The 13,134-nt window shown below is 63.1% G+C and overlaps 2 protein-coding genes across 5 annotated transcripts; both read left to right on the top strand.

The window, feature by feature from the left end:
* Positions 1-466: 466 nt before the first annotated feature.
* Positions 467-3,161, top strand: CTSK (cathepsin K). 2 transcript variants are annotated; one of them, XM_065857787.2, is made up of 8 exons: positions 467-551; positions 1,284-1,404; positions 1,476-1,598; positions 1,710-1,865; positions 1,946-2,164; positions 2,284-2,449; positions 2,618-2,723; positions 2,801-3,161. In XM_065857787.2, exons 1-8 carry the CDS (start codon positions 544-546, stop codon positions 2,898-2,900), a joined length of 999 nt encoding a protein of 332 aa, XP_065713859.1. In that variant the 5' UTR covers positions 467-543; the 3' UTR covers positions 2,901-3,161. The 2 variants fall into 2 exon arrangements, with proteins under 2 accessions (XP_065713859.1, XP_071656572.1); XM_071800471.1 differs by having other exon boundaries at positions 529-551; positions 1,266-1,404.
* Positions 3,162-3,490: 329 nt separating this feature from the next.
* Positions 3,491-10,529, top strand: CTSS (cathepsin S). 3 transcript variants are annotated; one of them, XM_071800469.1, is made up of 9 exons: positions 3,788-4,347; positions 4,914-5,117; positions 5,319-5,441; positions 6,008-6,157; positions 6,330-6,554; positions 7,607-7,772; positions 8,423-8,525; positions 9,113-9,246; positions 9,812-10,529. In XM_071800469.1, the coding sequence occupies exons 2-8, from the start codon at positions 4,986-4,988 to the stop codon at positions 9,210-9,212; spliced, it is 999 nt and encodes a 332-aa protein (XP_071656570.1). In that variant the 5' UTR covers positions 3,788-4,347; positions 4,914-4,985; the 3' UTR covers positions 9,213-9,246; positions 9,812-10,529. The 3 variants fall into 3 exon arrangements, with proteins under 3 accessions (XP_065713855.2, XP_071656570.1, XP_071656571.1); XM_071800470.1 differs by having other exon boundaries at positions 9,113-9,247; positions 9,847-10,529; XM_065857783.2 differs by having other exon boundaries at positions 3,491-4,347; positions 4,921-5,117; positions 9,113-10,529.
* The last annotated feature ends 2,605 nt before the right edge of the window (positions 10,530-13,134 follow it).

The raw sequence follows: 13,134 nt of genomic DNA, 5'->3' as shown, positions 1-13,134 counted from the left end.
ACCCTGGGGCACGAGGGTGTCCCCAGGGTGGGATGCGGAGGTGGGAGGGTGTCCCCAGTGTGCCAGGGTGTGATCCTGGGGCGGGAGGATGTCCCCGGTGTCCCCAGGGAGGGCTGCTGGGGTGGGAGGACACCTCTGGGACAGGAGGATGTCCCCAGTGCCCCCAAGGGGGGATCCTGGCGCAGGAGGGTGACCCAGGGCAGGAAGATGTCCCCAGGGTGGGATCGTGGGGCAAGAGGTTGTGCCCAATGTCCCCGAGGAGGGATGAAGGGGCAGGATGATGTCCCCATGTCCCCAGAGCCCCCATACCCTGCGCGGGCTCTGACTCAGCTCAGCTCCACGTGCAGCCGGAGGAGCCGCTGCCGTGTCCCCCCCCGTGTCCCCCCCGTGTCCCCCGTCCCCCCCTTCCCCCGCCGCAGCCGCCAACATTTTCCAGCTGCCTCCCACTTCCTCAATCCGGCGCCATAAAAGCTGCTGCAGCCGCGGCCCCCGGTCCCGCCGCCCGTGTCCCCCCGGTCCCGCCGCCCGTGTCCCTGCAGCACCATGCCGGGGTAAGTGGGGGGACGTGGGGGGACAGGGGGCCTGACAAGGCCTTGCTGGGGCACTTGGGTGGCTTTTGTCCCTGGTGGGAGTGGGGGCGGAGCAGGGGCTGGCGCGGCGGCGCTGGGACCCTCAGTGCTGGGGGAGCGAAGGGGAAACTGAGGCACGGAGCACAGAGGGACCGGGGCTGCATCCCCTGCGCTGCCGCGGGGAGAAAGCGGGTGAAGCAAGGGGGGGTCGGGATGCTGGGGACCCCCTCAGGCGCCCCTTGCTCCCCCGAAATTTGGTTGATTCCTGGCCTGGGGCTGTGGGGAAGAGCTGGGGGAGTTAATGGGAACCAACTGCTCCAGCTCGTGATGCCGGCGCTCGGCCAGCGCCGCCGGCCTAAACCGGGCGTGGGGACTCCTGGATCCCCCCCGGCCCCGAGACTGGGTGTGGGGGTCCTGGCGCCAACACTGAGCGGTTTGGGGCATCGTGGCACCAACACTGGGTGGTTTGGGGGGTCCTGGCACCAACACTGGGTGGTTTGGGGGGTCCTGGCACCAACACTGGGTGGTTTGGGGGGTCCTGGTCCCCGCCAGCCCCGAAACCGAGTGTGGGGTTCTGCTTCCCCCGGCCTCAAAATGGGGTTGGTGGGGAGGTCCCGGTCCCTCTGGTCCCCAAACAGGGTGGACAGGGGTCTTGGCCCCAAAACCGGGTGTGTGGGGGTCGCGGTGTCCCCCCAGCTCAGTCCCCATCCCCAGGGTGTGGTGGCCGGCGCTGCTGGCCCTGCTGGTCCCGGCCGCGGTGGCCCAGCCGCAGCCCGAGCTGGACGCGCAGTGGCGCCTGTGGAAGACGACGTACGGCAAGCGGTACAACGGGGAGGTACGGCCGGGACAGCGCGGGCGCCCCGGGGGGCACGCGGGCCACCCAGCAGCATCTCCCCCGCGGCGCAGGCGGACGAGGCGGCGCGGAGGTTGATCTGGGAGAAGAACCTCAAGTACATCAACCGACACAACCTGGAGCACGCGCTGGGCGTCCACAGCTTCCAGCTGGCCATGAACCACCTGGGGGACATGGTGGGTGACACCGGGGACGGCGGCGGGTGGCAGGGACGGGACGAGCGCCCCCGGGTGCTGCTCTGTCCCCAGGCCCCGGGGTCACACCCGCCCACCCCTGTTCGTCCCCAGACCAGCGAGGAGGTGGTGAGGACCATGACGGGCTTGAAGGTGCCACGTGGCCACCAGCGTCACAACGGGACCCTCTACGTCCCCGACTGGACCCAGCGAGCCCCGGCGGCCGTGGACTGGAGGAGGAAAGGCTACGTGACGCCCGTCAAGAACCAGGTGAGCGGGTGGCTCCCGGGGCGCGGTGGCACCTCGGTGTCCCCCCGGTGTCACCGTCATGTCACCCCGTGTCCCCGCAGGGCCAGTGCGGCTCGTGCTGGGCGTTCAGCTCGGTGGGCGCGCTGGAGGGGCAGCTGAAGCGCAGGACGGGGAAGCTGCTCCCGCTCAGCCCCCAGAACCTGGTGGATTGCGTGGCCAACAACGACGGCTGCGGCGGCGGCTACATGACCAACGCCTTCGAGTACGTGCGGCAGAACCGCGGCATCGACTCCGAGGACGCCTACCCCTACATCGGCCAGGTGGGGACGCGGCCCCCTCCTCTCCTCCCCCTGACCACCCCCGTTTCCTCCCCTTGACCACCCCCATCTTCTCTCCCCAACCATCCCCTCCACGTCCCCTGCCCTCGCTGGTCCCGCAGGACGAGAGCTGCATGTACAGCCCCAGCGGGAAGGCGGCCAAGTGCCGCGGCTACCGGGAGATCCCGCCGGGCAATGAGAAGGCTCTGAAAAGGGCGGTGGCCAGGATCGGGCCCGTGTCCGTGGGCATCGACGCCAGCCTGCCCTCCTTCCAGTTCTACAGCCGCGGTGAGGAGCCTCGCCCGGGGACCCCAAGGCACAGTGGGGGGTTATCCGGGGGGTGGGTTATCCCGGGGGTGGGTTATCCCGGGGGTGGGTTATCCGGGGGGTGGGTTATCTGGGGGGTGGGTTATCTGGTGGGTGGGTTATCCAGCACGTAACCAACCGTCCCCCCAGGCGTTTACTACGACGAGAGCTGCAACGCCGAGAACATCAACCACGCGGTGCTGGCGGTGGGCTACGGCGCGCAGAAAGGCACCAAGCACTGGATCATCAAGAACAGGTACGGCGGGGCCGCTCGGGGCCGGTTTTTACCAAGCCGGGCTTTGCCGGCGGCTCAGGCTCCGCGTTTCCCTGCAGCTGGGGCGAGGAGTGGGGCAACAAGGGCTACGTGCTGCTGGCGCGGAACATGAACAACGCCTGCGGCGTCGCCAACCTCGCCAGCTTCCCCAAGATGTGAGGCCCGGCTCCCCACCCTGAATCCAGCCTTTTCCACCCCGTCTCCATCATCGCTCCGGTTTGGGGAGATTCTGCTTCTCCGCAAGAGGACCCCCCAGTTCTGGTTGTCTCCGAGCCCCCTTTGCGGCGCCATCTGTGCCGCGAACGCTGCAGCCGCCCGGAGACGCTGGTGCAAACGGCTCCCGCGTCCCGGGTGGGACCCCCGTGCAGGACACGGCCCCGCCAGCCCTTGTCTGTGAAATAAACCACTGCTGGGAACCAACGGCGGGGCTGGTTCGCTGCGCCGCTTCTCACCCCAAAGCTCCCGCCCGGCACAATCGCCTCCAAAAATTGGGGTTTTTGCTGCTTTGGGAAAGTCCCGGGTGCTGAGTCAGCGCAGAGGGAGCGGGCGCTCTGGGGACAAAGCGGTGACAAAGCGGTGACAAAGCGGTGACACCGGCCGCTGGGGGCCTCGGGCTCTTTGCGTTAAAAGGTGTTTGTAACCACGTTTGTGGCGCTGGCGAGGAGCAGGAGCAGAGGAGCCGGATGGCGGATCCGCTCGGGGGGAACGGCCGCGCCAGCTCCGCGTTTTTTTAATGCGTTCAAAATGGATTCATTCACCTTCACCTGGTGTTTCTCGGGTGGTTTAATTCATTAATGAATTAATGTAATTCATTAATGATTTAAATCGTGCCTTTCCCCCCAAGAGAGGGAATAAATGAGATTGTGGTGGTGGTGGTGCTGCAGCTGGTGCTGCCCCGGGTGAGCGGGGAGCTCAGGTCTACCCAGCAGGATTTAGTGTGATTTGTGTGCTGAGCGCTGCTTTGGGGCTGGGTTGAGCTGGGAGGTCAGGTCTACCCCGTTCAAACTAGTACAGTGAATAAGTGTGCTTTTCATTTATTTTCATTTATTTTTATTTATTTTATATTTTATTATTTTGTTATTTTATTATTTTTTTTAATTATTATTTTATTATTGTATTTTATTTCACCATTTCCTCCCCAAGCCCAGCTTTGGGCCGGTTTCAGCGGGGAGCCCAGGTCTCCCCGGCCCAGCCCAACCCAGCTGCAGCCCCAGCCCCGTCCGCTCAGCTCAGCACCAAGCCACAGCTGCCCAAGCAGATCCGTTTTGGCGAGCGCGGGTCCCGCCCGGGCCCCTGGGGCAGCGCCGCCCTCCGGCCGCTCGTTTGGGGCGGAAACCCTCGTTCGCGGCGGGGGTGCCGCTCCCGCCCCGCAGAGCCGCGCGGCGGCCGCGCCGGCTCCCGGCGAAGCGAAAACGAAATCGGAGCGCTTCCTCATTTCCTGGCTCGTGATTTGTGCGGCAAATCGCAGCCGGTGTCCCGGCGTCTGTCCCGGGGTCCCGGCGTCTGTCCCAGCATCTGCCCCGGGGTCCGCCCGGCGCTGGGGCCGCTCCGCTCCGCTCCGTCACCCGCAGGTCCGGACGCGCCCCCCAACGAGCGGCTCTGTCAGGTACTTCGGGGCTTTGTGTTCGAACGGCGCCGGGGCTGGAGGAAGTAAAACCGGAGAAATTCTGGTTTCTGCTGGGTTCTGTCGCCATCTTCTCTGCCGAACTCTGTTATTTTCATTTGGTTTAGATTTATTTTACTACTTTTTATTACTTTTTTTGTTTGTTTATGGTGGTTTTTGTGTTTTGTTTTGGGAGTTTTTTTGCCTTTTTCTCTTCTTGTTTGTCTCATATATATGTGTGTATATATATATTTAACGCTGGCAAACGCAGGTTTTGCAAACCAGCCGCTTGACCAGGTGATGTGGAAATGACCCCCGGGCGGGTGACACCGCGGGACGAGACGTCGCCCGGACGTGTCCCCACGTGTCGGTGTCCCCGGGTGGGGTCGGGACACTCGCCCCCCGGGGCCACTGGGGAGCCCGGGTGGGATTTCCCAGCCCATCCCACACGGGTTTGGGGGCAGCGGAGGGCGGGGGTGGGACGGGAGCCGGTGGCATCACCCGGTGTGGACGCCGCGCCACGTCGGGGGTGTCACCACCACCCTCGCCAAACCGGATTTGTCACCGAGGGGTCAGTTGCGGCTGCGAGCCCTCGGCTCCTGGTGCAGGTGACACCGAGTCCCCGGTCCCGGCGGAGCGGGATGAAGCTCCTGGTGGTTGTCACCGTCCTGGGGACCGTCACCCTCCCGGCGGCACTGGGACAGCCCGACCCCGCGCTGGACTGGCACTGGCAGCTCTGGAAGAAAACCTACGGCAAGGAGTATCGGCACGAGGTACCGCCGCCCGGGGGCTCGGGGTGGAGGTGACAACGCGGCCGTGCCGCTCCGCCACGACCACCGCGGCGTCACGGCCGGCCCGGCGGCTCCTCGGAGCACGGCTGGGTTTGCGGGGGCTCCCGACGAGGCTTTTGGGGTGAAACAAACGGCTGCAGGGAGGTGGTCGCCGTGTGTCACGGGGTTTGCGCTCGGTTGCAGGAGGAGGAAGGGCAGCGGCGGCTGACGTGGGAGAGGAACCTGCGCCTGGTGACGCTGCACAACCTGGAGCACTCGCTGGGGCTGCGCTCCTACCAGCTGGCCGTGAACCACCTGGGGGACATGGTGGGTGCCGCGCTCGCCGTCGCTTCAGCGCGGGGAACAGCGCGGGGGGAAAAGGCACCGGGAACCCCCCAGCCCCTCGTCTGCTCGTGGGCTCCAGAAATCACGGAGAAGCTGCTCGGACCAACGCCGGCGTGAAGCAACCGGGCGTTGGGAAATAACTCATTAACGCAACGTCTGGGTGGACGCGCTGGGTCCCGGTCATTACACGTGTGTGCCAACCGCCCTCCCCGGTGGCCCGAGGCGGCGCGGGGGATTCGTGCACCGCCCGCCGGCTCCAGGGGGGTTTGGTGCTGGAGTGAAGCCTCGTGGTTTCTTTCTCTTGCCCTTTCCGATCGTGGGACGGTTGGGGTTGGAAGGGACCCCCGGGGGTGGTCGAATCCAACCCAAACAAATGTCTGGAAATTAAATGTAAGGAATTAGGAAGGCAAGGACTCCCCAAACCTGGTGGCTGTTGCCGCTCAGGCCGCTCAAGGGACGTCCCCTGCACCCGCGCGGGACCTGCGGAGAGCAGAACTTCGCGAGTTTCCTGGATTTTTCCAGTAATTCGTGTTTTCTTTTCCCCCCAGACCAGCGAGGAGGTGGCGGCTTCGTTAACCGGGCTCAAGGTTTCTGCTCGTGCAAACCGGAGCTCCCGGTACCGCCCGCAGCGCCGCGGCGCGGCCCCGGACACGGTGGACTGGAGGGAGCAGGGCTGCGTCACCGAGGTGAAGAACCAGGTCAGAGCGGCTCCCGCTCCCTCCCGGGGCCTCGGCTCCCGCTCCGTCCCGGGGCCTCGGCTCCCGCTCCCTCCCGGGGCCTCGGCTCCCGCTCCCTCCCGGGGCCTCGGCTCCCGCTCCCTCCCGGGGCCTCGGCTCCGCTGGGCAGCGTCTGAGCGTCCGGGGTCCGCAGGGCGCGTGCGGCTCGTGCTGGGCCTTCAGCGCCGTGGGGGCCCTGGAGGGGCAGGTGAAGCTGAAGACGGGGAAGCTGGTGTCCCTGAGCACCCAGAACCTCGTCGACTGCTCCATGATGTACGGGAACAAGGGCTGCGAGGGAGGCTTCATGACCAACGCCTTCCAGTACATCATCGACAACGAGGGCATCGACTCGGACGAGTCCTACCCCTACACGGCTCAGGTGGGCGACACAGACCTGCGCACCTTCTGCACAGCCCTTCTCCTCTTCCCCCGTCAAACGCGTGCAGACGAGGTTCCCGGGGGCCTGGGGCAGCGCCAGCCTTGGGTTAACGGTTGACTCCGTGACCTTGAAGGTCTTTTCCAACCAGAACGGTTCCGATTTCCCTCTGTCCTGGTGTCCACCACCCTGTGTCACCTGCTCGGCTTCTGCGGCCGATTCGTTCAAACCCAGGGAAGGGACCTTTATTGTGATTTTTCCTCCTGAGCGAGTGACGGCACCAGCAGCCGGAATTTCCACCTGTTTACTGCTGCCCTACGTAAATTATGGCGCAACGCGCCGTGCGGAAGGGAAAATGGGGACAGGAGCCCCGAGTCCGGGCGTCAGATTTTATTCCAGCTCCTGTAGTTAAGGAGTGGGATGTTGATATTTTTACCGCTTCAGTAGGCGACATTTCCGGTGAACATGGTCATAAAACGCTGGTTTTAAAGAAAGTACAGCAGATGCTGGGTGATGCTGCGGGGCTGGGAGGGCAGAGCCGTGAGAGCCAAAGCTCCCGATGACGGGAATCCCGGCGTCCGGAGGCGCTGGAACGAGCGGAGCCTCGGGAACACGGCCCATGGAAATGGGTCAGAATAGCAACCGCGCAGCCCGAGGGGGAAAAGCGGAATTCGAGTGTTGGGGCTGAGCTGGCAGCAGAAGTCGAGGTTGAGGATGAGGAGGAGGAGGAGGAGGAGGAGGTGGCTCCTGATGGGCAAGGCGAGAAATGGGGCGGTTTCGATAGGGAAGTGAGAAGTGGAGTCATCGGAGGTTTCTAGAAAAACAGCACAAGGTTCTGCTGACTCGGTTTGGCTGCTCCTGGTGTGGGGACGTGACATGGGCCGGATGTCCCTCCCGGTCCCCTGGGTGCTTCCTCTGTCACCCGCGCACGGGGGTCAAGGAAACGCAAAGAACGGGGTGGCGCGGGGTGAAATTGAGCTGGTAGAGACACCCCCAAAGGCCTGGAGATGTTCCCGGGTGTTCCCCACACTCCTCACCGTCCCTTGTCCCCCCAGAACGGGACGTGCCGGTACAACGCGTCCAACCGCGCCGCCACCTGCTCCAGGTACGTGGAGCTGCCGTACGGCGACGAGGCCGCCCTGAGGGACGCCGTGGCCACCGTGGGGCCGGTGGCCGTGGCCATCGACGCCACCCAGCCCACCTTCTTCTTGTACAAGTCAGGTACGTCCTCCACCACGACCTTCCTCGCCATCTCCTGGGTCTGTCTGCACGTCAGGCTTGGGAAATGAGGTGGAAAATAGCAATTTGGGGCTTAGCTCCTGGTTGAAGGGCTTGATACGGCAAAACCTGAGACAGCGGTTGGCGCTGGAGGTGGAGGTTGGGGTGGGGGTTGGGGTTGAGGCTGAGGTTGGGGTGGAGGTTGGGGTTGGGGTTCACGTTGGCCTTGAGGTTGATGTTGGAATTGGGGTTGAGGTTGACATTGGCGTTGGGGTGGAGGTTGAGGCTGAGGTGGAGGTGGAGGTTGGGGTTGGAGTTGACGTTGAGGTTGAGGCTGAGATTGGGGTTGAGGTTGACGTTGAAGTTGGGGTTGACGTTGGGGTTGGAGTTGAGGTTGAGGTTGGGGTTGACGTTGAGGTTGACGTTGAGGATGAGGTTGGAGTTGGGGTTGGGGTTGGGGTTGGAGTTGGGGTTGGAGTTGGGGTTGGAGTTGGGGTTGAAGTTGGGGTTGAGGTTCAGGTTGGGGTTGAGGTTGGAGTTGAGGTTGGGGTTGGGGCTGAAGTTGGGGTTGGGGTTGAGGTTGACATTGACGTTGGCGTTGAGCCAGAGGGCGTTTTGTGTCGCGTGTCCTTCCCGACCGCGCTGTTTCGCAGGCGTGTACGACGACCCGCGGTGCACGGACGAGGTGAATCACGCCGTGGTCGTCATCGGCTACGGGACGCTCGACGGTAAAGATTATTGGCTCGTGAAGAACAGGTAAAGGCTCAACCATCCGTCACCAAACCCCCGTTATCCATACGCTCATCCCTAGGGAGCGGCTCCTCCCGCTGGCTTCCTCACCATTTTGTGATGGCTGATGATGTTCTGCAGTTCTGTGATATTCACGGAGGCGGGAGGGGATCAGCTGCTGCTTGTGCAGGAGGGTTCGTTAAAGCTTGGGAATTGGGGTCGGTCCTTAGACAATTAAACCATCGAATTTACGCTGAACCGTGTCCCAGCACCTCGATGGCACCTGGAGGTGTGACGGGACCTTAAACGCAGCTAAAATACCCTTACACCCGCCTTAGGTTCCTTGGCGGTGTCGTCATGACTGGCTGTGGGGTTAGAAATGCCATGAAAGGGTTGATCGTACAATTATAAAATCACAGGATCATAGTTTTGGTTGGAAGAGACCAAAAGTCTCCAAGAGTCCAACCGTTAGCCCTGGGTGGTGAGAATGGATGAACAACGATGGCGCCTCGGCGCTGAGATCTCAGCAGCTCGGCCTCTTCGCTCACAACAAGTAACTTCGTTTTCCTCTCTTTCAAACGTTTCCGCTCGTCCCCGTGTCCCCCGTCCCCAAGCTGGGGGGTGCACTTCGGCGACGCCGGCTACATCCGCATGGCGAGGAACCACCACAACCACTGCGGCATCGCCAGCTTCGCCTGCTACCCGCTGCTGTAGAGCCCGTTAACCCCGTGTGTCCTCACCGATTGCGGTAGAGCCCGTTATAATCCCCGTGTGTCCTCACCGACTGCTGTAGAGCCCGTTATAACCCCGTGTGTCCTCACCGACTGCGGTAGAGCCCGTTATAACCCCGTGTGTCCTCACCGACTGCGGTAGAGCCCGTTATAACCCCGTGTGTCCTCACCGACTGCTGTAGAGCCCGTTATAACCCCGTGTGTCCTCACCGACTGCGGTAGAGCCCGTTATAACCCCGTGTGTCCTCACCGACTGCGGTAGAGCCCGTTATAACCCCGTGTGTCCTCACCGACTGCTGTAGAGCCCGTTATAACCCCGTGTGTCCTCACCGACTGCTGTAGAGCCCGTTATAACCCCGTGTGTCCTCACCGACTGCTGTAGAGCCCGTTATAACCCCGTGTGTCCTCACCGACTGCTGTAGAGCCCGTTATAACCCCGTGTGTCCTCACCGACTGCGGTAGAGCCCGTTATAACCCCGTGTGTCCTCACCGACTGCTGTAGAGCCCGTTATAACCCCGTGTGTCCTCACCGACTGCTGTAGAGCCCGTTATAACCCCGTGTGTCCTCACCGACTGCGGTAGAGCCCATTAACCCCTGTGTGCACCGACCCGCCGGGCTCCAGAACAACCCCGGGACAGCAGCCTTCCCTTGGATCCACATGAGGGGCTCAGACGTGATCTGCAGGCACCTCCTGGCTGCTTTTTGGGGAAAAAAGGTTTACTTTCCCCACCAAAGAGAAGTTGGGACACAGAAGGTGTTTTGGGGAAGGCGCCGTGATGCTCGGCTCCGCCGGCCGCCGCCGCCGGTTTCAGCGCGGGTCGCGGTCTCCTGTGCCCGCTCCCTGCGGCCGCTCCCCCACCGTTTGTCTCCGGAACCACGCAATTCATTGGGAAAAATTAAATAAATAAAATAACATCAGCTCTACTGTGCAAAAGGGAATCTGCACGGGGGGCACTGCCGGCACGCTCCCATCCTGCTTTGTGTTCTCCTCTCTGATCCTGCTTTATGTTCTCCTATCCGATTCTGCTTTATTCTGCTTTGCTTTCTTGTGCTTTACTTTATTCTATTTTACAATATAATATGTCAGATGATATATCATAGGTGATAGATGATAGATGACGTATCATAGGTGATAGATGATATATGATAGATATTTGTGATTGATGTGATATGATGGTGTGATATTATATGATGATATGTGATGATACGATACAATTATATGATGAGATACTATATGATTGATATGATATTGTATCGTGCTGTGTTGTATCATGCTATATTATACCATATTATGCCATATTACGTTGCTTTCCTTCACTTCCTTTTACTCTCGTTCGCTGTACTTTTCCCCCAGTGTTGCCCGATGCTCAGTTTATGTCCCTGTTCGTTCTCCTTCTCCGGCGGGGGACCCCAAGCCGCTGACTCCCCGACCCGTCCCGGCCGCTCCCCGCCCGCCGGAATTCGCGTTGGAGCAGAACGCGGGAACACGGGGGTTTTGTTCGGACGAGGCTCCCGCGCCGCTGCCGCCCCGGCGCTTTTGTTCCGCGGGCTCGGGGGCGACGGCCGCCTCTGGGGCCGAAAGCGGCGTTTCTGGGGGTGCGAGCGGGCAGAGCGGGGCGGCCGAGCGGGGTCTCCGCGCGGGCTGAGGTGAGGCGGCTGCTGCCCCCAAACAGCGGGGTTTGCCCCCAAAACTGCTCCTTCTCCAGAACCACTTTCTGCTTTAAAAATGGGGTTTGCTCCAAAAAGTGGTTTCTGCCCCCAAAACACTTCCCGCTGCTCCCTGGCAGCTGCCCCCCCGGATCCACCAGGATGAACCAGCGCCGGGAGCGGTGCCAGGTTTGGGATTTCGAGGCCGTTTGGGATATAAAGAGGATTTTTGGGTGGGTGGGACGGGGAGGAGGGAAACGGTGAAACGGGGCAGCTGGGACGGGCGGCTGCGGCTTCCGTCCAGTTTGTGCTTGTGTTTACTTGTGGATCTATTATTTCTATTTCTATTATTTGTATTTCTTTTTATGGGTTTTGATTTCATTGGTCACGGTTGCAACCGGAGGCCGCGTTGGTGCATCTGGGGCCGCGGGCGCCGCCGGCCGACGTCACCGCAACCTGCGCAAAGGTCCCGGTGCCACCTGTTTGTTAAACCGACCTGGCTCAAACCCTGATTGTTAAACTGGTGTGGGTTAAACCCTCTTTGTTAACCGACGTGGGTTAAACCCTGTTTGTTAAACCGGCCCTGGGGTTTACTGTTTGATTGTTAAGCCCGCGCTTCCGCCCCGGGATCTCCCCCCGCGGGACTCGGCGCCGCCGCGGGGCCGGGGCAGCCCGGGGGGTTCGTTATTGTGTCCTTTCTTTTTCCCTTTAGTATTTTCTTTGTTTTCCCTTTTCTCTCCTTTTTTCCCCTTCCCCGCCTTGTTTCGCTCTATTGTTTCCTTTATTTTCCTCTGTTCTCCATTTCCCCTCCATCCCCCCCCGGCCGTTCCGTGGGCCGGGCCGGGCCGGGCGCAGGTGCCTCCGCCCGCGGCCCCATCGCCGCTTCTGCCCGGGGGGGGCGACATGAGGTGAAACTTCGCCCGGATCGGACGCGTCGGGCCCGGCCGAGGTGCGTGAGTGGGGGGCAGAGGCGTGGGGCTGGGCTGCGGGGGACCGGGGGGCTCGGCCCCGTGGAGCGGGGCTGCGGGGGGGCAGAGACGTGGGGCTGGGCTGCGGGGGGATCGGGGGGCTCGGCCCCATGGAGCGGGGCTGCGGGGGGCAGAGACGTGGGGCTGGGCTGCGGGGGACCGGGGGGCTCGGCCCCATGGAGCGGGGCTGCCGGGGGGCAGAGGCGTGGGGCTGGGCTGCGGGGGGCAGCCCCACGGCAATGGGGATCGGGGGTTCAGCTCCATGGAGTTGGAGTGCAGGAGGGGCAGCCCCACGAGATTGAGGTGCAGGGGGGGTTCAACCGTATGGAGTTGGGGATCGGGGGGTTCAGCCCCACGGCAATGGGGGTCAGGGGGGCTCAGCCCTATGGAGTTGGGGATCGGGGGGTTCAGCCCTATGGCAATGGGGGTCAGGGGGGCTCAGCCCCACGGCCATGGGTCGCGGGGGCCCGGCCGGGGCAGCGCAGCCTGGGTCACGTCGCTGTTATCGCGTCTGTGGGTGCTGCCCCCCCCGCTCCCCACAGCCCAGCCGGCGCCCGGAGCTCAGCCCCGAGCTGGGGGGCTGGAAAAGCGGGGCCGCGCCGATGGGGGAGGGAAACCCCCCTTTGGCAGCGGGGAAACTGAGGCACGGGACACCAAAGCCGCTCTGGGACCCCAAACCCTGGCGGGGGGGCGACGAGAGGGGCGCTGGGGCACCCGGAGGGAGGAACGGGAGCGAGGCTGGGTTTGGGGCACCCCATGGGGATGGGGGACGTGTCCGTCTGTCCGTCCGCTGGCAAAGGGTTAACGCGGAAATGAGGCGACGGGGTGACATTGGGAGGGGCCGCGGGGACAGAGGGACGGGGTCCCCACGCCTGGTGACACGGGGCTCGCCTCGAGTCACTCGCGTCCCTCCGCGCCTCGGTTTCCCCGTCTCGCAGCCGTGGCCGCTACCAGCGCCCTCCGGCAGGGGGTGCTGAGGTCCCCCAGGGCCGGGGGCTGATCTGGGGACACCGGGAGGCGGGGCCGTTCCCAGCCCGTTACTGGTGCCGAACTGGGGAGCTGCTGGGCGTCCAGGTGGTTTTGCTGGGCACCGGTGCCACCCCGGAGCCCAGAGCAGCGGTCACCCCTGCCCGGCGGTGACACAAGTGCCACCGAGCGCTGCCCGCTTTGTTTCCTACTTACTGACCTGTTGTTCCGCGTTGGCGGCGGCGGGGGCTGCGGGGGGGAAACGGGGATGTGGAAACGGGAAAGCGGGCGAGCTCATCCCAGTGCTCCCAGTCCCCGCCCAG

The sequence above is a fragment of the Patagioenas fasciata genome, chromosome 30, assembly GCF_037038585.1.
Source record: "Patagioenas fasciata isolate bPatFas1 chromosome 30, bPatFas1.hap1, whole genome shotgun sequence".
In the NCBI taxonomy this organism is placed as follows: Eukaryota; Metazoa; Chordata; class Aves; order Columbiformes; family Columbidae; genus Patagioenas; species Patagioenas fasciata.
This window is presented reverse-complemented; position numbering and strand designations above follow the sequence as displayed.